This window comes from Melospiza georgiana, chromosome 12, assembly GCF_028018845.1.
Source record: "Melospiza georgiana isolate bMelGeo1 chromosome 12, bMelGeo1.pri, whole genome shotgun sequence".
NCBI lineage: Eukaryota > Metazoa > Chordata > Aves > Passeriformes > Passerellidae > Melospiza > Melospiza georgiana.
The window spans coordinates 7,608,234-7,634,426 of NC_080441.1; the positions used below are offsets into that span (position 1 = coordinate 7,608,234).

General features: G+C 39.7%; 1 protein-coding gene across 1 annotated transcript in view; it reads right to left on the reverse strand.

Moving 5' to 3' along the window:
- Positions 1 to 25,465, reverse strand: part of STK26 (serine/threonine kinase 26) — a 29,720-nt gene extending 4,255 nt beyond the window's left edge. Inside the window, exons 1-7 of the mRNA XM_058032935.1 lie at positions 25,021 to 25,465; positions 24,794 to 24,915; positions 9,946 to 10,176; positions 4,041 to 4,097; positions 2,269 to 2,377; positions 2,020 to 2,177; positions 404 to 589 (exon numbers count right to left, since the gene is read on the reverse strand). Of these exons, the coding sequence (XP_057888918.1) occupies positions 404 to 589; positions 2,020 to 2,177; positions 2,269 to 2,377; positions 4,041 to 4,097; positions 9,946 to 10,176; positions 24,794 to 24,915; positions 25,021 to 25,465 (1,308 nt within the window). The remainder of the gene's footprint in view (positions 1 to 403; positions 590 to 2,019; positions 2,178 to 2,268; positions 2,378 to 4,040; positions 4,098 to 9,945; positions 10,177 to 24,793; positions 24,916 to 25,020) is intronic.
- Positions 25,466 to 26,193: the final 728 nt, after the last annotated feature.

The window sequence follows — 26,193 nt, forward strand, 5'->3', positions numbered from 1 at the left end:
GGAAAATGACTAATGAAAACTCTCCAGTGCAACATTTCCTTGTAAGCTGAATTCAGACAGCAAAAGCTGTGCTGAAGCAAAGGACTTCAGATGTTTCTCTCCTCTGTTAAGGCTTCTCTTCTGACATTATCCTAGTTCAGAGTGCATTTTAGGAATCTGCCTCTGCCACTGTAATTTCTTTCAGCATTCTCCCTCCTCCTTTTGAGTATTTTAAACAAAACAAACTAGGAGAGAGCAGAGATATTAAAAAGCACCACTAAAATTCACAGTGCAAAGTATAGTCCCTAAAATGATTTCAATCACTGAAGATGCACAGTGTTAGCAAAATACTTCACAAGCACAGGAGAGCAGAAAACAAAACTGAAACATCTACACACACATGCACACACATTTATCTACTCACAAATGTTGGGTCCTTATTCAGACATGCATCAATGAATTCTTTAAAAGGTTTACTGAAGTCTCCTAATAAAGTGGGAGGATTGTTTTTCGGAATGAGGAACAGAACTCTCATTGGATGCATATCTGAGTTGGGAGGCTCCCCCTTGGCCAGTTCAATTGCAGTGATGCCCAGTGACCAAATGTCAGCCTGAGAGAGGGAAAAGGGACTGTTAGTACAAAATTATGGGCTGTCATGACTAAGTATTCAATAACTGACATCTTCACAGATAATGCATCTATATTATAAAATTAATGTTGGTCTAAGTAGATTCCCTTCTAACACTTCAGGAACACCTGACACACAAAGGCCTGGCTGACTTAATCAGGGTTTAATGACAAACATCACAGATCATCATTTTTGTTACAGTTGGTGTTTTCACACTACCAGCAAGTTAAATGGACACCTAAATTTACACATTTTTGAAAAAGCTTCAGAGATATTGATCTTCCTTTGATATCTTCCATATGTTAATGACTAATTGCCACAAATTTCCTATGTCTAATTCAGAGTTTGTTTAGGTATTCAACCTTGTTTGACAGCTCACTCTAAATGAACAAGGTAGAAAGCTGAATCAAATCCAGCAGGAGATCACTTAATCTCTTTCCTAACAGACTGCTTGATGAATTTAGCTGGAGAATTATTGACAACTAGTTAGACTTGAAACACCAAGGTCACAGCCTAAGTCACAGCAGAATAATTAAGTACTATTTATTTTAGCTAAAAGTATCATTATAAACAAATTTTGCCTTTGTATCAACACACAGTATGATATTTTGATATCATATATAAAATACTAGTATTCTAATTTTTTTTCTGATGTTGATTTCTTTTCCCAAGTGAAATACATTATTACTTGCATCTTTTCAGATGAGCTCCAATAGCTACTTAGATCACTAAAGGTGTTTCTCATTAAAAAAGTGTTTGGCAGTAGATGACTACACTTGGCCCAGAACCATAAACCAAAACTGCCCATAGAGTAAACAAGGATTACAATTTACATCTCTCCAATATTCCTTTTTGCTCACAAGACCTAAAATAGCTGTACTTTATAGCAAAGAATTAAACTCACTGCTTATTACTGAAATACCATAACCAACAATTGTGTATTGGAGCAAAATTATTTTAAAGAAGAGATGGGGCTTACAAATTTCTGGAAGTACTAAAATGTATGAATTTCTAGTTTACTTTCCAGCCTTTTGAAGTAGAGAGTCCACCATCTTGGCTTTAAATGAACTGCCATGTTCTGGTGGCATTTTACCTTGTGAGTATTTTATTACTGTTTGAATTAAATGCAAAACATTGAACTGAAACCAAACCAACCAACCACCCCACATTCAGGGAGTTGCTCTGAAGGAGACATGACATCACCATTTTACTTGGTGACTTTGTACCTGAGTACAATGACAGGTAACTACTGTATAAAACCAATTCAATCCTACTTTTAATTTTATTATTTGAAACCCTGTAATTTCAAATCTACTTTACCTCTCCATACTCATAGAGCTAAAAGCAAAAAAAAATCAAAACAAATGCTGTTGGATAACCAGACACAAAAAAAAAAAAAAAGTTTTACTTACTTTTGAATCGTATGCTGACTGCTGAATAACTTCAGGGGCCATCCAAAACGGGGTTCCAACAAAGGTATTTCTCTTAATTTGTGTGTCTGTTAGCTGCCCAGCAACTCCAAAATCAGCAAGCTTAACATCACCTTGTTCTGATAACAAGACATTGGCAGCTGCCAAGGGGAAATAACATAGTAACTAATTAGAATACTGTTTTATGGTTTTTAAAGGCTTTAACAAAGTAACATTTGAAATGTTGCACACCTTTTATATCCCTGTGAATTTTCTTCTCTGAGTGTAGGTAGTCAAGACCTTTCAAGATTTCCTTTAGCATAGTAGCAATCTGGAACTCATCAAATGGGCCAGCACGCAGCTTTGGAAAAAAGACACATTAAAATCGTTTTAGTCTTGTATCTAATTTTTGCCTTGCTTTGATTCAATTAAATCTTAAACCTGAAACATTTTTCAAAATCAAAGAACTAACCAAATTAATGCAATATTCAATGCAATATGTCAGTATTCTAATTGAAATAGGTGCCACTGGAATCATCACCTTCACATCTCTACTGCCAATATACTGAAAATGCTCTTACTCCTCAAACACAGTCTGTGCTCCCCTCAGCATGCAAAGCATAAGAAAAGTAACAACTAACTTTCCACAAATTTGTATTTCCCTACAAGCAGCAAACACAGCAAACTGCATTTTGCAATTTAGATTAATTAAATTAAGAAATCCAGTTCATTTCAAAATAGATTTATCTGTTGATTGTGGGTTTTAAATTTAAAGATGCAGTTTTCACTTGTCCCGGTATTTTTGATTCCATGCTTGGTTTTGTATCAGGAACATAACATACTACTATAAAGCTGCTAATGTATTAAGTGTAAACATTGCACATTAAAAAGCTATGCAAATAAAACAAAAAAAAATTAAAGTGAGCAATCAAAAAAATACCAACACCACAGCACCAAAACAGTGAACACCATGAAATTATGGTAAAGCAAAGCGAGGCAAAACTGAAATTTTATTCTTCTAAAATTTTATTCCTCTACAGGTTCAGTGATTTAAATTGGCACTAGTAATAGCTATTTCCCTGTTTCTGACACTCCACAGAATACAATCAATTACTCAAAAGTTTTAGAGTATCTCACAGCCCCTTCCTCAAAAGGGCCAAGTTCTAGAGCTATGAACTACCACAAGCTACACCTAATTACTGTGCTTTTGATGAGCTGATGTGATATAATTTGATAAAGAAGTTTAAATAGATTTGTGAAGTCAAGCACATACTTCAACTCTCACAGACAGGACTCCTGTTAGTGAAAACATAATTATTACCATTCTGTAATAGTGAAGACATAGTATTTTCCCTTCAGAATCACACAAAGACTGAGCTATATAATCTCACAGGAAAGGGTGGGTCTGTAGCACTGCAGCTGAGGCAGAGCTGCCCTGAAACCATAGGGAAACCACATTGACACTCAGCAGACTGTGCTTGTGCACTCTCCAGCCTACACCCTCCATGAATGCCACACTATCTGAACTAAAAGGCACTTTCACGCTTAACTGAAAATACCTGAACATGGAAAACCCAACATCTTTTAACCAGTTCATATTAACTGTCTGTGGACACACTCCTCATTCATTCCCAAGATGCAAACCTAAAGGAAACATTTTTTACTGAACTGTAATGAATTCTACTTGGAGGAGGTGGGAAGTGATGGACAGAGGACCCCAAACCTCCAGCAAACATACAGCAAGAAAAGGACTTCTCAAACTAAAAAAAAACAAACCCTGAGAACTGAAAACAAATGGATGCTTCCTAATGCTTACAGCCCAAAGAGCAATACAGAAAAATTAACACAATTCAATGTGACAGGACTACCATTCAAATTCACACTTTCTAGACCATTACCACATAGCAGTGATGTAGTATCAGCTGCCTCCAGGTACTTATTTTTATGAAGTGATATAAAATCACAATGAAATAAAGTTCACTGATATTTATAATGCAAAAAAAAAAAAAAAATCATATACTTACAAGATCCAAAGCTGACCCTCCACCCAAGTATTCCATTATTATCCATAGTTTTGTGCCCTGTAAAGGAAGGCATGAGTTGTCAAAAGTCCAAGGCTGCCATAAAAAATTTATATATATATTTCAATAGACCACTAGCACAGTCTTAGGAAAAGTAAATAGAGAGTTGTTAATCACCTAGTTGTAATGCAATTACTTCTTATAGAATGATCACACAGCTCCTGTGAAGTCTAATATATTAATTAATAAGTTTGACTTCTGTATTTAAAAAAACAATGAAAAAACACCATCAGTACTAACCAATTTCTGCTACATAGTGTCTAAAATTATTTCACTTAAAGGAACAGAACTTAGAGGGAAAAAAGTGATTAGGCAGTGGTTTAAGTTTTAATTAAATACAAATAATTGTTCTGAGGACTTTGAGAATATGTGTTTCTGCACTTCCTCTGTGGAGATGTCTCATCCTCTAGAACTGACAAATTATTCTAACAGTGATTTCTAGGTACTGACTTTGTCCTTGGCTTGTCACTGCAAAAGGTGGCTGGTTCACAGAAACAAAACTGGAAGCACTTAGCAAATCTACAGACTACTTCTTGCTAGAGACACCTCAAAAAACAAAACTCAAATATGAATCTATGTGGTACTAGTCAAGAAAATTTCGTGAATAAATATATTTATTTAAAATAAAACCCAGCTATTAAAATACTCAACTGAACCATAGCTGGTGAAGTACCACACACACTGTATAAGTTTCCAGCAAATATTTACCAGTGCTAGTTTCTCATTACAGAGCACAAGCTTAGGGCAGGAGCACTCTTTAAAGCCTCTTGCATTCTCCATTGTATACTTTCCCACCCTATGGCCTGCCCAGGGATGGAAATCTAAAGAAAACTCAACAAGCAAATAAAGGTGCAGTTTCTGAAAGCACCACATCCAATCATCCTAACAAAGTGTGCTCTATTAGATTTATACTAAATTTAAAAACCACACCATTTATGAGAGTCTATTCCAATATTATGATCTCAGCAGGGAAGGGCTGGCTAATTTTAGCAGTTTTTATAAAGCCCAACTTTGTCAGCTCAGAAGACCTGCAAGGAACTCCTGTTCAAGGCAAACATTGTGGTTAGCAGACATGTTTGGAGAATTTGACTTTTACTTGAAAACAGTACAGGGTGAAAATGAGTAAGTACTGTTTCTCAAACAATGTCTCAAAGAAATTGCTGCTATCCACTGCACTCGGGTGTGGGCATTTTCTAGCCAGGCATGAACAACCTTTTTCCTGGCTATTTTCTGTCAGCCAAGTATAAATAGACAGGGCAGAACAACCAGAATCTTTAGATTGTCTCAAAGTTTTGCTGCACAAAGTGCTGCACAATTCTGATGGAAGTCTCTGGATGTCACTGGAGGATTTCTCCATATTTCAATCTGAAAAGCTGAGAATAACTTCAAGTTTGTTTCAATTGCAAAAGGAAAGAGCAAGCTCAGGTGGCTGTAATAATTACAAAGCTAGAGACTGAAAACCTTGGTCTAAATGGCACAAATAAGGAAAAGAGTCATGGAATTCCAGTCATCAAGAGATTTATCTCTATGGTACTGCTGGAAAGTCCAGCTGAAGCACTTCATCAAGTGCACTTTCCAAATTTGTGCAACCAGAACATGCCAGAACTATAGTAACTTTTAATACTTTTAATCTTTTTCTTGCCTGAACTGGTAGGGGACTAATGCATTTTGACAAGCCATTAAGCTGGAGGAAAACACTAATTTCAGCTCTCTAACCTAACTTATCAAGGGGACCCTGCACACCCAATGGTTTATTAATTGAGATGTTAATTGCAATCCAAGTGCAATAGGGGATGAGGAGACAAATTTAGATCCTGACCTTCTACAAATATGAAATAGCTACAAATACCTCCATCAGGACTTAAATTATCTTACAACCACAAAAGCTGCAATACAGCTGAAGCTCATATGATTTTACCCACATTAGTGAAAGCCATGATACAAAGGTAAAACATTTTATTATTGTACACAAATGTGTTTATTAAGGTGCATTCTCTGACTGTATATATGCTTGCACATCACCTACCAGTATGTTTATAAAACTACTGATCTTGTCAGATATCCAAGGAAAATTTAGGAAAAAATTACTAACACCTAAGCTTTAAGGTTAATTCAATGGGAAACTCCCATCTGAACCTCAAGATGTCCCACACTACCATGATATGGGGCTTTTGTATCTTTTTGTGTCACAATAACTGGCATCAACTTCATCACAAGAACCTCAAGGAAGCTGACCTTGCCATCTTGTACCAATGATAAGGTTTCTCAAGACTAAAATACCTGATAACAGACAAGTAACATTGCACTGCTAGGAAAACTCTTAAAGGACTGTTTTAAAATCACATTTACAGGTGGGATATACAAGCTGTAGCTAATGAACAGCTAGGCGGCAGAATGTCACAAGTTAGTAAGTCAAGTAAGTGAAATAAAGACACTCTAAGTCAAGTAATTGAAATAAAGACACTCTTCCTTTCTGCCTTTCAGCAGCAGGGGCATCTGGGAGAGCCTGCATGCAGCTGGCAAGCCCCAGGCTCCCTGGGACTGGGTTGCCTCTGCATCCTGAAGTGCAAAGAAACTGTCAAGATACAGAATATGTAGAACAGACTTTATCATTGGAACAAAAAAAAAAACCTCTCATCTGAAATGTTTGCAATTAGAACGCCCTCACAATTACATCTCTTCTGCCATGTTTTAGTTGTAACAATTTTTAGTTATCAACTATCTTGCTGGAGGGAAAACTCAAAAATTACAAAATTATGACACGAACAATCTGCTTACTCGAAGTTTAGTTAGAATTGGTTAAAAAAGAGTAAGTTACAACAGAAGATGTTCCATTACAGTTCAACTGGATGACCTGTGGCTTACATGATAAACCTGAAATCAACACATGGTCTCAGTGGTGACTTCTTCAAAATAGAAACCATAAAATTTAAACATTTAAGACAGATCTAGATTACTGAACTAGAGAAATATCAGTAGGTGCTGTAGGCAACCTGAATGCTTTTGCACTGAGGGTTTGCTTTAGTATTTAGTCAGGAAAATACTAAGACTCTTTGAACAGTGTAAAACTGCAAACACTTCTAATGGCATTTCTACAGCTTCAGAGAGCGCTACATGTATGATTTAGTAAACTATTTCTAGTTTACTAGAACACTTTAGTAAACTATTTCTAGTTCATAAAGCATAATCTGAAACACAGCACACTGGCTCAACTGTTTTGTTTGCCTGTAGATGCCAAAGAAAAAGTAACCTATCTTCAATTTTGAAATACCCTCTCTATTTACTTTATGCTCTTTTTAACCATTATCTTAAAAAATTATTTCTAGGATTTTTTCAGTGATATTTATAAATAAATTGAAGTATCCAGGAATAAACATATTGGGACCATTATGAATGTGAGCTTCACATTACTTATATCCATGGCAAACTGTGTCTGATCTCTGCAGTCTAGGACTTGGCTTTGTAAAAAATGTCTTATTTTTCAGAATTTAACCTCAGTATTCTTTAACCTTTAATTATACAGTCTTTTGGTACCAACTGTACCCATTTCATTATTTTAAAGAGAAACTCTCAAAATACCTATTACTAAAATGAAAAGGCAGAATAAAAGATTCTTTGCACACTGAACAAAGCCAATACCCTCTTTCCCCTGAGGAATCTCAAGCTGAAAGATCCTGAACTAGCAACCTAGTCTAAGAACAATTTAGATAGAAGATACTACTTAAAAAGTTGCTTTATTTATTTTTAATTACAGAATTAAAGGTATTAATTTATTTGCGGACATTTTATTCATTTTATGTGGGGAATAGCAAGCAGCAGAACTACCTCTCATGCTACTCTAGGATGCAAAACATTCCTGTGAACAATTTTTTACTTTTTGTTGTTGTTGTTTTGTTGGATTTTTTTTTCCAAGAGGAATTTCTTAAAGGAATGAGAAAGTAACCGAAGTCCACAAACACCTCCCCAAACTCCATGCACAGAAATTTTCCTTCCCCCAAAACTTTCCAAGTGTGAAAAGTAAACAAAAGATCAGCATTAATCTTTCAGAATGTATCCATTTAGAACAGAAATGGAAAGAACTCACAGAGTGGTTAGGAGAGTACTGCTGCATTAACATGATCCTACATTTGCCAAGAATTTTTTAAAATAAAAACCTAAGCAGAATTTAATAGCTGAATAGCACTGACAGAATAGCTAGACTTTACTTTTGACACCTATATTGCTGTAAATAGTGATAAGACTATTTTCTTTCCCTATCCAATCCATAACTTATAAAGCTTTCTCCAACCCCCACCTCTGAGAAAACAAAGAACAAACAAAATAAATCCCCACCCAATCAAAGTTTAATTCCTCCATTCATAGCTGCTGAAATCACTGTTCAGTTCTGAGATTTCACAAAACACTTTTCCAAGCAAAACCACTGACAAGTAAGAACACTTTCCATGACTTACTTTGACCTGTTTGTACTTCAGGGCAAACAACTGGGCTTTTACAGCACAAAGCTGAAATGATGGATATGCAGGAGAATAGAATTTAGGGCTTAGCTCATCACAGAAAATAAAGGACTGTAAAAAAGACTGATCATGTCTGGATCTGCAGCACCATTTGTACACTGCTGCAGGGGAACCTTACTAGATGAACTCAAAGTTATCTCGAGATGAACCTGCTTGTTCTAATATGCTGTGATGGGAGAAAGTAAATCCCACTTCTCAGACATTTATTACTTATTCACAAACACAACAAAAATCCCACCAATTGAGCCCAATAAAGAGAAGCAAAAATGGGTTATCAATGGCAATTTGTATGTGTAGTCAGGTGTGAAGAAAACACAGTAAACAGCAAAGCTACTACAGCTGTCTTGCATTAGCCAAAATGAAAAGTAAGTATTTGGAGTATACTAAATATACTGGAAATATTGGAAAAATAACTTGCCCATTTGGTATTAAAAGATTGAATATTTTTGCAATTTAAATGGAAAAAAGCAAAATCTACAAAGAATATTACTAAAATTCTTCAAATACAAGTGTGAGACAGAGAATGCTTATCAGAAATCTGTCTCTAAAATGTACAAAACCCCACTACACCTTAAGAAAGCAGAAATACTGAGAGGGAGACCAAGCACCAAAAAACAGAACCAACCAGAAAAACCTCCCAAAGTGAAGCAAACAAACCAAAACCAACAAAAAAAACCAAACACAAGCAAATAACCCCTCCCAGATACTTAATATATTTGAACTATCACTAAAACTTCAGCTTTTATTAAATGTTTTCAGGGATTTTTTAAAAGTCACTTAAAATATTTCAGCAGTGCAAAACATTTAAGCAGTACTTAAGGTGAAAAGTTTTACTCAACATTTTGGTTTTCTGTAGGTTTTATTTTGCTTGTTTGTTCAATTATGCCTTAGATAATATTTCACACAGTGGTTACATAACTGCTGATGTCAGTGTTACTTTGTCTCAGGCCTGCTAAGCTGCATAACTGCCAACATTTTACATGATGCAGGGTTTCTTTCCACACAGGAACAGCTTTTGCTTCTGTAACTATGAAGGTGTATTTCTTTTGCTCAGAAAGGCCACAAAACTGTGCTAGGGGATTGTGGAGGGAGGAGAGAAAACCAAGGCCCAAAGGCAATGGCAAAAAGAATCCTTTATCAACTCTGTTCATTCTTTAGCCATTTTGTGCAAATCCCAGGCCTGAAGAGCAAACAGTAAAAAGAGAAAAATGAAGTGAAAAACTCTGTTCAAAGAAAAATAAAAACCTACTAAAAATGCCAAGTTGGCATAATAAATCTTCCTTAATTTTACATGATTTTCGTAGCAGCATTTTCTGTGCAATATTATACATTACCTTTAAATATGATCCATAGTATTTTGTTACATAAGGACTATCACACTGACTTAAAACAGTTATCTCTTGCTGTATATCTTCTATTTCATCTTCTGCTTCCTCAAGGTCTATGATTTTTATGGCAACCACTTGCTGTGTCCGGTTATCAATTCCTTTGAAGACCTCACCAAAGGAGCCCTTCCCAATGCGTTCCAATTTTGTGAAGAGTTCTTCTGGGTCTGCTCTGTGGTTCTAGAAATAGGAAAAAAAAGGGAAAAAAGACACATGAATTGCCTAATTTACTTCCAAGTTATTAGGCCTCATTACTCCCCAAGAAGCACACCATCCAGATTCATCATCACCAGAAGGGTTGCATCAGGTTAATTTATTTCCTGCACACTAACTCCCAATTCAGCTATTAGTTACAGAACATACATTATGCAATTCTGTCAAAGGTAAGTGAGCCTTACCAGGGAGGGAGTCAGGTACAAACGTCATTTCACTTCCTCACATAACCACCCTCTAAAGAACAGAGCTGTTCTTAACATTAATCCTGTCTGTGCAGGAATTCAGAAGGCTGGGGAATGCAATTACTGGCACAGGACCACCAGCACCATCATGGGCTTCCCACCTGGCCAAGAGCCTGGGGCAGGCACAGCTCCCTGTCATGGAACACAGCGAGGGGTGCCCAGGAGAGGATGGCACAACTGCCAGAGCCTGAGATCAGGTGAGACCAGGTGTCTTTGGGGCAGTTAGAAGGGCTGACAGAAAGATGAGCCAAAGGGACAGAGGAGCTCAGCAAGGAATGAGAAGCTGTCATGGAGTGCTGGACCTGTGGCACTGCTCAGAACTGTCAGGTATCTCACCACACGTGCCTTAGAGAGGGGAGCAGAGCACTGCTGAGGACACTGCTGGTTTGGAATCTCTGCTGACCAACTACTCTTAAAATCACCAGACTGGTTCTTATAAAAATATTTTACATTTCTTAGTAGTCAAGTAGATTTCTTAGTAGACAAGTAAGTAAATTTCTTAGTAGCCAAGTAGTTGGGAGGGCAACAAAAAGGAAGCAAATTCTCATTTTCCCTTCAAGATAAAGCACGCTATGTAGCTTAGAGAACTTTGTATATCCCAACATCAGAGCACTGGCTTTTGAAGGACATGGATGACACATTCCACAGTTTAACAACACAGAACTTGTGATCAGAGTACAAAAGTTTACAGAGAAATGTTTTGAAGAGGTCAGACACACCGAAAGAACAGAACAGCCCATGCTTTGCAGAGCAACAGAATTAAACACCTTACTGCTATCAGAACTGGGCAACTGACTGCACAAATCAGTGTTGAATAAAGAAACATCCCTGCCTGAAAAAAGCCCTCTAATTCAGTAAGAAGTTCTGAAAATATGAAAGAAATGCTTTGCTCTGCTGCACCTCTCTCACATTCCAAAAGTCAGAAGAAGTGGCAGGTTTGGCAAAAGCAGATATTTAACCTAAACCAAATACTCAAGTATCAACATGAAACTCCAGAAAATAACTGTACATTGGTGTTCTTGCAAATTCCTGAGAAAAATTTTACTGGAAAAAAAAATGCATTAGTACTTTAAGCTAGTCCAAAAGGGACAGTCCCATTTTCTTACATCTGGGCCCTTACTGCCGCTTCTTCCCTTTGACCAGAACCAGAATATATTCCACAATATGGTGAAATGAATCTGGAAACAGATTTAGCTAAGAGTTAACCATATGATTTTCCAGGTTTATTTTCAGCTGAATCAGTTCACTGCTCATATATACCAGGCTGTTATTTCTATTATCACAAGAGAAAGGATGATAAATTAGTACAGCAGATTCATACTGATCTGGGGAGGTAAGATTTTGCAAATAGACAAGACACACTGCTGCTCCTGAGCAGCACATTACAACTGTGGAATGAGGAATTTCTCTTTTGTCTATAATGAACTCATTGCTACTCTACTCCATTAAAAACAATTCTTAGAAATAGTTAAACAAAAAAAATTGTATTTTCTTCTGTTGATAGAGACAGTGAAAGACCTAAAAGATGAACAAATACACAATCAAAGCAAATGAAAAGAAAAAAAAAAGAAGAACCTATTTGGTCTGAAACCAGGAGGAACTAATTCTGTTATACTGGGAAAGAAAATGACTGAAGGCTTCAGGTGCTCATAAAGCTTTTAGTTAAAATGGTGACAGAAGTGAAGTAAATCTTGAGACTGTCTGAAGACAGACACATTGCTGTGCACTGCTGCACCAGTCCTGCCATCATTTCATCGCTAAGAGTAAAAAAAAAAAAAAATATTAAAAATATCTGAATTTAAAATCTATTTTCAGGCGTGCTCTAAAAAATGATTGTAGGGACAGGCATGCAAAAGCAGCAGTGACTGCCACCCAGCCTTTCCCTGCTGCCAGGTTAGATGCCAAACTGTCCTCTAGACAGGAATAATTTCTCAACTCCATTAGTTACAATATGGAATAATCAACTGACAGCTCTCAATTTACAATAAACAAAGACACACACTTCCAAGAAACAAGAGAGATGACTGGAAAAATTTTTTATTGATGCTTAAATACTCATCTTCACAAGACCTAGTTTCAATTTAAGACATACCTGGAATCTGGGATTTCAGGAGTCATTCACACTAATTTGAAATTAAACCTGCTAAGCACTTCCAGTCAGATAAAAGAAAAGCAATTTAATAACAGACATGCTCAGCTAATCCAGCCCTTCATAAATGTCTGACCACCTCAAAGGGCAACACTTGGATTTTGCTGGGGGAGAAATCTTAAGCAGAAAACTCCTCTGGGCTCCTCAGGAGAAAAGACATCACTCCATCCTATACACCTACTTAACCACCATCAACAGAACAAACCAGGCCTACAAATTCCCTCCCCCAAGCTACTTCAGGTGAATCAGAGCTTTAAAGGCTATTTTATCTTCCAACAACTCCTGATGCCATTATGTGTGAGTGCTGGAGTACAGGGAGATCAGTCATGGCTGGACTTCCCAGTGCTGCAGAACTCCATGTACGAATCCCTGGGAGGAGGAGGTGGAACAGAGGGGCATCAGAGGAGAACAAACTGTGCAGGACTACTTGAGGAAACAGTCACATCTTTCTATTCTCAGAAAATCCTCTCACAGCAAGCAAATTCAGCTTTACAGCTTCTGTTACTCACCGAGGCTGACAAAGGACTGTAGGACACTCCAGGATAAGGACAAATATTTCCGACCAGCTACAGCTAATATTGAGATAATGTCCTTTGGAAAGACTTCAAACTTGTAACACTACATAACTTAAAACATGGCCTGAGAACAAAGACTGCATTTTGAAACAGATTTGATTTTACCATTCTTAATTTCCTTGACTTTAATCCTACTGTTCTACAGGAATGTTTTCCTGTAACTAATGAAAACAAAACAAAACTTTAAAAGACTGCTACATAAACAAATGTATAGAAAAGGATGGAGATATATTTTATATAAACAGAAGTGTATATGGGTGTATACATACAATAAATAGCAGTAAATTTCTGCAACACAGCTGCCAGCTAAACTTCTAATATGGTAGAAATTATGATTTTTAACACTATTTACACTACTGAGCCAAATCACCCATTGTTACTCCTTGTTTTTTCACAGATTTATCACTGAAATGGCAAAAAGCTTTGAAACATGCCTGCATGAATAACCAGTATTCTTTTTTTAAAATATATACTGGTTTCCATGGGAAGCCATGTCTGCTGGGCAGCAGATGGTAACAACACAATAAACACTACATGGACTCCATCATCACCTCTCCAAAGATAATACCTATAAGTGGACAAATCAGGCAGGGAATGCCTTGCTCTTTCCCTCCCTAAGCCCAAGTCTGACAAGCACAGGCACATCCCCGTGCCCGCTGCAGTGCCGCCGCTGTGACTAAAGCAGCAGCACCAGCGTGACACCACAAGCCCTCCCTGCACCCCTTCCAAGTGCACCATTCCAGCAGCCCAGCTCAGCACACAGCCTGGGGCCTTCAGGAAATCTCTCCTCCTCTCTTATTCAACCTTGCACCATCACTGTGTGTGTTTATACACATCTGTATGTGCACACAAAGTCACACAATCTGGCTCCAAAAGGACATCAGGACGTCATCCACTCTGACCACCTGCTCAGAAGCCCCAAATAAAAAACACTATAGCATCATTTTTGCCAGCATACTTTTTTTTAAACATAATTTTTGCCAGTTGTTGTGTCAAGCATTCTGCCAATCTGGCTTATATAACCTCTTTCCTTTGATTCCAATAAACACATGTTTCTGAAGCAATGTCCTGGCTGTGTTCTGCTACAAGACTGACTTGCTGACTCACCTTTTCACCTCTGACCCTGTCATGTACTGTTCTTCAAATTCTGAATTTTTCCTTTAAAACAAGGTTAAAACATACTGAATATGAAACTTCCAAGATTATAGAGCAATCTAATGACATAGACCAAATTAGAAGAAACAGTATGTCAGGCTGTGTCCAGATCTGTCAGTTCAGGACAGCTCTTTTACAGAACCAGGTCTTCTGAAAATGCTCATTGATGAATTTCATTCAAAGGTACTGAATGAATGAAAAAAACAAAACTTCAAAGAATCTCAGAGACTGAACTAATGCCTTGACTCTAACAAAATCAAGCATCCAACATCCTCTAGGACTCCTAAAGCAACAATTTCAAGAGTCCTGTGAGATTTCTTCTAAGTAGTCTGTCAGTGTGATAACATATATCCCCTTGTCTTAACAGTATTTCTAAAACCTGAACAAGAAATGCTGTTACACTATGAGGACTTTCAAGTGTCTCCCAGGCTTTATCTGGAACAGAAGTTCCCTTAGAATTGCAGCACTGCTACAGAGCAGCTCACCTACACTTACACCTACATTACCCAAATATGCATTGAATAAAGAGATAATAATTAGTTCAGAGGATTTTATAAAAGGTTGGTAAGAGAAGCCCATAGAGTATTTACTCGTGTTTTTAAGCACCCACTACTATGGCAGCCTAACAGGTCCTGGTATCTTTGGAAGGCATTAGAATTACCTGTGTTTAAAAGACTGTAATTTCAAGCAATTCCACTTGCAGGCATTTACCTGCTCTCAGATAATAAAGTAACCCTTAAATTTTTATTCTGTTCAGACCCCCCAAAAATAAAATTAAGAGGGAGTAAGATTGACAAACCTGATAGGCGACAGTACTTCTTAAGAGTAATGTCTTAATCAACATTATTAATCATCTTTATCTCTTGCCATACACTATCTGCATGGAATTTCAGATATTTTATATATATATACACACACACACTAATTATACCCCATGCATATTAAAATATGTAACAATATTTATTCAAATAAATTATATATTTTTTCATATTTAACTTGCATAAGGAAGTTACAGAAACTGTGCCATAGGCATGTGTGTGTGTATACATAAAAATTTAAATAGTTTGAAGTTAATGAAGGCACAGGTGCAGATCCATTATTACTTAAAAAGAATAAGAAAAAATGAACCTGCTGACATTCAAGACAAGGGTAGAACCTGTAGATACCTATTTTTCTTCATCTTGAACCTATACACACTTTTTGGCATGTAAATAAACTCAGTTATTTTGGCATGTAAATAAACTCTAATGTTGCCCTGTAGTCCTGTTCAAGACTAAGATATCAGAATTTGATTATATTTACTGGAACTGTATGATACATATGCAGAGAATATTACTTTAACAACAAAGCAATTTTATTTTATCAAAATTTTACATTATCTACAAGTTTTTCTACTCAGTGAGTAATAAAAACTAGATCTGGGTTTTGCTGTCCTTAAATGGGACCTGACCTGAGTTACACCCTTTATGAAACATCTCTCTTATCTGACAAGGCCAAGAACTCATTGCCATTTTTAGTGAGAACCTAGGGAACTTCATATAAAAGCAAAAACGGCAAGCAAAAACATTTGTGGCCTTATTTTCATCAAGTTAGCCATAAGGTGAGCTGCTTGAGAATTTCCATGACTATCAAATCTCTAAAATCAGCATTCAAATCCACCTATTGTCAGATTTTGAAGGAAAGAATTACCTTCATATTCAAAGCACCTCTGAGCCGTGGCAGATGCGAGCTGTCAATTGTACGTTATGCTGGAAATGGAAACCACTGAACTCACTTCCTCTATTCTTAGCTTTTCTTTCACACACCATAAAGCAGCTTAGGAAAAAGCATAAATAAGCACAAAAAAAGACTAATACCATATGTTGCTAAGATTAGCTCTTTGACACAAGGCAATTTAAAAAAATTACACCAATTATTTATAAAGAGCACTCTGCATGGAGGAAAGGAAACAAAGAGAAATTTGAAAGTGAGTTTCTCTATAACTGATATCCTACAGTTCAAATGGAGTCCCACTTGGCTTCTATTCTATGTATCAGTATCTTTTAACTACCTAGTATATTTTTTAAATGTCCTCAAACCACTGCATACAGCTGCATAATCTCCAATTTGTTCACATCTCTGAGGAGCACAGCCTATTAAAAAAATCAGAGAAATTAAGGTGGGGGGGGACACAAAAATTACATGATTGAGTCTTTACTACAATTTGAAAAAGATGTGAGTGGCTGAATGTTTTCTAGCTAGAAGCATAGACATCCTGAAATGGAGACAGAAATCAGTTCAAGACATCAACAGGTTCTGATGTCCCAGTGTATCAGCTAACTGTTCTGCATTTATTAAGAGATCAACAAACTGATCTTTCACAACAAGTTTCATCTTCTTTGTTGAACAGTGCAGGACAAGTGACTGCTGAATGAGTAACTTGCCCACCTCAATGAACTAACCTGAATCAGAAGTCAGAACATAAAGGACTACTGCAATTTCTCCTTGCTTAAGAACACTTGTAACCTCTCCATTTTAAGAACTGCTTTGAAAAATGTACTCTGCAGAGAGACTTCAAAGGCCACATCTAACAGGAATATGGAAAACTAGCCATTTATGGGCTGCAGCCTACTTTTAGCAGTGTGCCTTTCCTTTCAGCACCAGCCTGCTTATCAGTACACAAACAAATTTTTTTTGCCACACCCATTTAAAGGAATAACCGTGTCAGAACTCTGCCAGCAATAACCTATATCACTACAGCATTTCAACCATTTTCCTAACATTTAAATACAGCCAAGTGGCAACTGTTACATCAATCTGACAGGCCTTCTCACTCTAGAAGCCATTTTAGCGTTTCCTGTGTAAATCAGGACTTGATACACAGACCTTCCTCCTGTAAATAAGATTAGAATTATACTATAAGCCAGCCAGAACACAAATAACAACAAAATCCAGGTTTTTAACTTGCCGGTTCATAAACTAAAAAGTAGTAGAAAGACCTCAAGTATGACACATATTAGTACTTTAGCTAAATCTCTCCACTGAAGAAGTCATTACTTATTTTCAGGCCAAACAAAATTAAAGTGAGGCACAAACATGCTAGTTGAAAAAGGATGGCTCCAAACCACAGTGTGGTTTGAAGAGCAGGCCACAAGTTTAGTTACCACAGATAAGGCTCCAGGCACAGTGACTGCCTGCAATGCACCCTAAGTGGGACCCCATACTTAGAGGGTATCACCCTTCCTCTAATTTGGGGGGGGACCATTTGGAGAAAGGAAGGCAAACAGCATTCTACCAGAATCCTACAGCTTCTGTCCTCTCCCCTAAGGCTAGAGGACCACAAGCTTGAAAGCTGTACTTTCTTCTTGAACATTGGCCCTTGATCATATCAATGATACTGGACCTGAAGCTACAAAAAGCACACAAAGAAAAACCAGAAATACAACTCCAAAATGAGCTGCAAAGAAAGAAACCTCTGCTGCCAGAACCAACCTGCCCGTTTCAGGAAACTCCTTTTTCAATTACTTTGCAGCTCATTCATAGCATGGCAAAGCATCTCATTACATAAAAGGCAAGGGGAAGGGGGAGGGGAGGAAAAGAAACACCCTGGAGAAAAAAAAAAAAAGAATCAGATTCTTCTTGCCAACTAGGCTAGAATAAAGCTGTGCAGGAATGTGAAAATGTTCTTGCTATGACCAGCTGCCAGATGACACCTTCCTAGGTGACAGATCAACAGCAAGAACATTTTGCTCCCCTCATAATTCTCTATGTTTTAGCTGATCTACATCAGTAGAAATTCAATCTTTTTACTCAGTGTTTTACATTTAGGCATGCTACAACACTCATGGTCGCTTCAAGTCGTACACTGTTTTTATTATTCTGCATTCAGCTCCCAACACAGAAGCCTCCACTGACACACCACTCGACATCTAGCAAAGCATAGACACCCTCTGATCCTCCTCCAGTCAACATTATTCAGATATTCAAAACATATAACAGTACCCAGTTGAGAGGAAAGCCTGCAAAAGACTGGGGAGCAGGAGGAAACAGGAAAAAACCCTCCATTCTCCAGGACTGAACACATGGTTCTTGAATTCTGGTTCATGTAAACAGTGAAGCCACTCTGGGCTCTCAGACTCTCCCTTCCAAGGCTTCAAGTGTGAAACCTGCAGATTTCTGCACATTTCTCATTCCTTTTTTTCCTTCACTGATGCACAGAGAATTTATGCAGAACCATGACAGACCTTGTCAAAAAGCTTTTTCAGATATGCTGCCTCAATCAAGACCATTCAAAGCCAGATTTCGGCAACACAAACTTGGATAGACACTTCCAAAACCTGCATATTTTTGCAATTCTTCAAAGTTTTCCTTATGAAGAAGGAACTAAGTTGGAGCCATGCTCTCTCCTGAGCTATGGACCTAATCAATATAGCCCATCTCTGCAAAAACACATGCACAAAATATGATGAAGAATGAGACCAGCAAGCTACTGCTACCTTGTCGGTACCTGTATTAATTTCTCTGATTCAGTTCTTTTTGCCAAATCTCTTTGACTTGCAATCCTGTGGCAGAGGAGATTTCAGTGAGTATCACCAGGTGGGCGCCCTTCCCAGGAGATTTAAGGAGTGTGCTCAGTGATCCTCACCTAATCAGCAGAACAAACATGTTCCAGAAGAGCTGCAAGAAGTTTAAATTTAAAGAACAAATGACAGTTCTTTAAATAAATGCTGGTGAGGCAGTATTAGGAAGGAATTTTCTTTCCAATTATTGTAAGAAAGAAAGAGCAGGATTTGGAACACTGACTCCTGATGCAATAGATACCTCACCAACTATTTCTTTGAAGACACCATACAAGCAGACAGTACAGCATGACAAAAAATATTTATCACATAAACATTTCAAAACCAACTTTGTACCATTCATCTCCAATATCATCTTCCCAAAACCAATTTCTGAATGCTGTTGTCAATTATTAAATTCAGTCCCTAAGAATAAATGAAAGGCACAACAACAATGTCTTATAATTTTCCAAATTTCACGACTCCCAAATCTGAAGAAGTCACTAAAGAGAAAACAAGTACTACTTTTACTACTGGTTTTAAAATTCAGCTTTTCACTTTTATAGATGACTGAAAGCTGAGGCTACTACTCTTGTCCATCTTCACCAGCACATTTCACAGGTATCATAGGACAAATGCTGCAGCAGAGGCACATTCAGTGATATAGACACCTCCTGGTGTACCACTGAATTTCTATATAGAAAGAAACATTCCTCCCCTCAAAATATGTACCTAAATAAAAAACTGTAATATATTACTGAACTATTGCTTGCTATACATTCTACTTTTGGAGAAAAAGGAGAAAAGTAAGACAAAGCTTTCATAAGGACTTGTAAAGCTGAGACACTGGAGTTCAAAAACAGCCAGTGTAAATATAGTCAATGTTAAAATCAGAATAAAATAGCAATTATATTCTTTTAAAAGTTAGAACTCTATTTTCAGATGCAATGTTTTTACCTTTGGGGGAATATTATTCTCTGCCCAAAACTGACAGAGTATGATGGTACAGAACCGTACAGAGATTAAGATGAGCTGGTTTATGTGCTCTCAGCAGCTTCTGCTAGTTTGCCTCTGAATTCCAAGTCAAAGCACTCAATGTGTCTATAAAACTGTAAAATATGCACAGCAAATACTACTACAGGACTGGACTTTTTCTTTTAACCTTGACAAAAGCATGTGCTGAATTCCAGGTGATTATAGCTGCACAGCTCCCATGCACTGAATACTGTTCAGAGCTCTGTCTACTCTCCTCCTTTGACACCAGTAAGACATTACAAGGATAACTGAGCCATACTTTTCTTGCCACCAGATATTAGGACATTACCACAAGGCATAAGAGGGAAGAAACAAGTTCAGCTAATACAGCCTGAGCTGATTCAGGAATCTGCTCTTAGATACAATAGAGCTTGTAGGCCCTGCAGAACCAGGAAAGGAACAACTACAGTGCTGAATTCCACAAATATTTTGTGCTTCAAGCAGAAAAGAGGCTTGTTCTCCATAAGGCTTAAAGTACTGTCTTCCTGCAGCCTACCTGCACCACAGCTCAAAGCAGCAATCAAGGAACTGAAACTGGAAAAAACAACACAGTCCACATCAACTTAATCATAAGACATCAGTTTTCTAGGCACTGTGGAAGTCTCCTGGTGTCCAACAAGTGCTAGACTTTCCAGTTTCCCTTAAGACACGTTTCTAAATAGTAAAAGTTAAAAGCCTTTTCAAATTTGCTGTAGAAGCATCTGGATACAGCTCAGTTCCTAGGAGGAATAAATTAAAAGAACTTTGAATGCATCTTTCTTTGAAGGTTTAAGTTTCTCCAAGATGCACTTTCTAAACATTTAAGTATTTTACAATAACAGACTGGTTACTCTTGAGAAGCCATATCCTTTTAACTTCAGTGCATAAGGTTTACTAGAAATCTAACACACTTCCAGACTAGCTTTAGGTACTACACATTTCTAGATGTGCACTAAGTTGAGAGAAAATGTGGGTTTTTTTCTAGGGCTATGAAAAAGACCACTTACAAAATTAAACACTACCTCTCATCTTGCTCTACTCACCCAAGCAGGCATTTGGTGATCTGCCCTGAGCAGCCTGCAGGGAGGGGCTCTCCAGCTGCTCTCAGCCCTTCAGTGAGCAGCTCTGTTAACTGGCAGCACAGAGAGCAAAGCTCACCTTGACATCCCAGATTTCATTTAATCAAGCAATCCTTCAGTTGTGAATCAGAGTACACTGCCTGACAGGTCACATGCTCCTGGCTGCTACACTTTTAGAGGAAGTTAGGTTCTTTATTGTAAGACAGCCTGAATGCCAACAAAAACAGATGGAGAGCAGCTCTAAACAACCTTTCTGGCTGTGCTCAAAACTACTGTCATACAGCATCAGGAGATATCAACAAAGCCAAGAGAAAGGAAACAGAAAGTGTTTAGATGAATAGGATAGCAGAGATAATGGGACATAAAGCCCCAAACCAGGTTCCAAAGACACTAACAAAAAATGTAAATGAGAATAATCAATATTTCCATCACTTAATAAACTACTATTTCACAGATAAATTAGAATAGGAAAATGGTAAGTTTATACATTAAAACTCCACCAGCTAAAAAGGGCATTTATTACTGGAGTGATGCTCCAGCAAATTTACAGACTACTTTAGAAAATTTAAATGCTGACATATTGAAAAGTAGCCTCCTTGTCCACCTTAGAAAGGTTAATTGTTAGTCACTTGCAAGTGAACAGATTCCAACCTCTTTTATTTGTAAAGGGTTTTGGAGCATTGTGTGAGATGCTGCCAAGAACATAAGTTCATCAGAAACACATCAATCTCAAATGACACCCTTGAAATGTTCCCATCACTTGAAACAAACAACTCTAACTGTGTACTCTGCCTGCTGGGCAATACCAGAGCACTTAGGACTAATAATAAAGGATCCAACACCTTCTTCACTCCAGCTGCTTTCAGCACCTGGCCTGGCAAAGACAGGCAAAATGTCTCCTTCAAGCTGTATCCACAAATGTTCTGTAGTTCAACTGGATTCCTTGAACAGGTTTCTCACTGCGAGATCTCAAAGCATTCCTGACTAAGAACTAGTTTGAATATTTTTATCCCAAGGAACAAAGTTACTGTGACATTACTGAATAAAACCTCAAACCTGACAATCAAGCTCACTGCAAACTGTGCTTCCTGTAACCAGGACACCTTAACTGTGCTCACCATCCTTTCCATTTTCCATCTCATCTTGGATTCTGTGTAAATGCCATAATTTGGGTATCATGTTCAGCTTCAGACCACTCATGTTATACACACACTGAGTACTTGGGTTTTACTGAATGGGCTCAGAAGTCTGGCAGCTGGCTGAGTTAACTCTGTACAACTGCATCAAGTGGAGCCTTTCCAAAGGAGCAAGGAAACTGGATGTGTTTAGGAAGTTGTTTGCAGAGGCAAGAATTGTTAGGTATAAAATTTGGGTTTGTAAGGGACACAAGACAGGTTAAACAGAATGCAACCACTACATAAACAAATGGCTCTGTAACTACTCATAAGGGCAGCAGATAATACCACCTCTGGGTCTGCCATTGCTGCCAGGGGACTAAAGTCAGAATCCAAGTCCACCAAAATAACTCTGTGAGATTTTCTGTAATTTTCCATGTTTGAGGTTTTTTTAAAGGGGACGTGACTCTTCATAAGATGAAAAAATCTTTAGAGAGTCAAAAAAGCTTCTGATATACTTTGGTGATAAACTGTCCTCAGCCTTGTTTTTGGAGTATGTGAATTACATAACATGTTTATTTCTGGATTTTTCTTGATAGTTTTTGTATAATTAAATGTAAGGAAAAGCATAAGATGACAATAAAGCTGAAAACTTCAAGCTTGTGACATTCTGACAAATTCAGTTTCCAACTGTTATATTCAATAAAACCTTTCCTCAACAGATTACAAAACAAGAGGTTTGACATTACACTTTCCCACAGTGATAGTTTAAACATAACTATTACATCTTGCATCACAGAGGAACCTGTTTATTCCTTCTTCAATCAATCACCACACATTTACTTTAACACTGAGCAGAAGCAGGCACAATTTTACCATCACTTAGATGATCCTGCCTGAACAGTCCAGATAGGTTAAAAAACCCCAAAGGAAACAACTCTTCTACCTCAGGCTGCCATGCAGTTGTTGTGTTGGTTTTAGTTTATTTTTTTAAATTAAAACACTCTGTATTATGACTCTTCTAGAAGAAGGATGAGCAGATTAACATCACACCAAAGTCTATTTTTTTGTATTCTGAGGGTTTCAGGACTTGTGTAATAATCTTCATTAAAAAAAAAAAAACCACCAAGGAAAAAAATGTGGTTTAATTCTATGCATCTGGATTTATCTCATAGTCTAAAAAATGTTTTTAACATACTGATTTATGTTAAGGGCTGTGGGTAACACTAATAACAATACTAGTGGGGATAAGGATGCTATTAGGACAAAGTTTATTGGTATAACAATGAAAAAACAGAACCTTAAATAAATTCAAGGTCCTTTTGTGTTGGCAGTTACAGTTGGAAAATAGGACAGCAATACATTAAGCAGATATAAAAATAGGAAATTGACAAACTAGAATGTTGAAACAGAAGTTTCCCAAATACAAACACACTAGAAAGCCCAGAGGCTGTAATTAAAGAAGCTCATACTAAAGCCTTTAAATCTTTTATCACAAAATTTCTTCAGGATGTTCTAATGCAACAGTTATTCTGACACAATGGAACAAGTAGGCTGAGAAGATGTGGCTTGTGTCCTCTTATAGAAACAGAAAGTGAATAACCATAATTTAACAGATTTCAGAAAGCCTAGAAATTATTAGAAAGGAGAAAGGTAAACTAAACCATAGCACTGGTAAACCATAGTAACTGGCATAAATATACAAACACTACACATCAACTCTACACTTCTTAGTCATAAAGTTACCTGACCAAGAGATATATTAATTTTTTGTTCTGAAGCCTTCTGAACTCTACTGTATCTCTCACATACACAGAGATGTATCATAAATGTTTCTGTATTATTTGAAGTGAAAAAACCTCTGATGTTGTACAGGTACGACTATCCCAGAAGTTAAGAGAATGCTCAAAACACTGACTGGGCTGCCAGGGTCTGACAAGCAAAAATCAGCACTGAAATGAGCTGAACTTTACATTGATAAAGATCTCTGGCTAAATTTGTATCAGATTATCCAGTAGAGTAAAAGAGTCATAGGTATTCTACCGTTCTGATGAAAGTCAGTAACATACCAATTTGTTGGTTTTCTAAGCAGGTAACACAAACATACAGAAACGACACTAGGCCTCATTCCCAGGAGAGGAAAGGTGCAGGTTTCTGACAGACTGTGTTCCCCGGAGCTCTGTCCCCACCAGACCTGACAGATACCACCTTTCCATGAACGCCAGGGTCCTCCGGGAAGCTGCACTACAGGCCCAGCGCCAGGCTGCTGGGGAAATCCTGCAGCAGGTCGGCCTGCCAGCGCGCCTGGTATGTCATTTACAGCGCACCCACACACCCTGCGATTAACTTCACTTCGCCTTTAATCAGTTTTAGAGGCTCTTACGTGCTCCTGGATGCGGCGCGGCCACCCCTGAACAAAGGGAGGCAGGGAGGGAGGGCAATCCCTTCTCCTCCGCCGGGGCGCAGGTACGCGGCCCCCGCAGCCTCCCGTTAGCTCGGAGCAGGTTCCCTCCCTGCCTCCCTCGCTCCCCGGCTCGGCGGCCGGCCCGGCCTCCCCCCAGCCCAACGCGGCCTCCCCGCGGCCCCGCTCCGCTTCGCCCACCCGCGGCCCCCCGCGCCCCGGCGGCGGCTCCGCCCGGTGCGGGCCGCAAGCGCCGCTTCCGGAGCCGGGGCCGGGCCCGACGCCTCCATTTTGGGCCCGGTGCGGAGCTCACCTGCATGCCGGGCACTTGCACCGCCACGGGCGAGTGGGCCATGGCGGGCTGCGGCGGCCGGGCGGGCGCCGCCCGCTGCTCCCCGATCTCGGCCTCTTTCTCCTGGGCGGCGGCGGCGGGGCCTGGAAGGACAAAGCGGCGGGGAGGCGGCGGCTTCAGCGCGGGCCGCGCTCCCTCCTTCCCTCCCCGCCCTGCCCGCCGGCCCCCGCCCGCCGCCGGCTCCTCACCTCGCGGCCGCGGGGCTGCGCTGCGCGAAGGGCGGGCGGGGGTCGCTAGCGCCGCTGTCCCCTGCCCGCCGGGCTCCCCGCAGCGGCCCTGCCCATGCCCCGCTCCCCGGACCCGGCGCGGGGGCGGCTGCTCGGGGCCCCCCGGGGTGGCGGCTCTCGGCGCGGCCGGGGCTGGCTCAGAGCGCCATGTCGGGCTCCGGCTGCAGGCGGCGGCTGCTGTGCGGCGGCTGCTTCCGTCTCGGCTCCGGCCTCGCGGGGCGGAGCCGCCGCACGGCCCTGGCGTCACGGCGCCCGCCTCCCCGGGCGGGCCGGCCCCGGGGCACGGCGGACGGAGGGAGGGGCCCGGGGACCCCTCGGCGTCAGCGCGCCCCGGGCTGGGGACTGCGGCCGCCCGCGCTGTCACAGAGTGACCGACAAATAGATTGGAAAAGACCTCTGAGGTCATCGAGTCCAACCGAGGGCCCAACGCCACTTTGTCAGCCAGACCATGGCACCGAGTGCCACGTTCAGTCTTTCCTTAAACACCTCCAGGAACGGCGACTCCACCACCTCCCCGGGCTGCCTGTTCCAATGTCTAATCAACCTTTCTGTGAAGAAATTCTCTCTAATGTCCAACCTAAACCTCCCCTGGCACAGCTAAGATCTGATCCCCTTGTCCTGTCGTGCTTCTCCGGGAGATGAGCCCGACCCCTGCCTGGCTAAAGCCCATGTCGGGGCGTTGTGCAGAGCAGTCAGGTCCTCCCTATGCGTCCAAACACCCCCAGCTCCCTCGAGAGCTCCCATCAGACCTGTGCTGTTCCAGGGGTTTCACCCGCTTCTGTTGCCCTTCTCTGGACCCGGTCCAGCACCTCAATGTCCTTCTTGAGCTAAGGGGCCCAGAACTGGACACAGCACTGAAGGTGCAGCCTCACCAGCGGCAGTGCCGACCCCTCGGGTGCTGCCCTGGGGTCCCTCCTGCACAGTCACAGCACTGCTCCTTGGCCCCACTGTCCCCAACACCCCATCACCCCTGTAACGCTGCCTCCTGCACCCCAGAGACACAGGGTACAAATAACCAAGGGAATATTTAATGGGGTTTACTTGCTTTTTTGACAAAAGTGATGTCTTGTCTCAGGGATGCTCCTGGCAGCTGTGGCAGAGGTGGTGAGGGCAGGTCCAGTTGGTCTGTGGAGG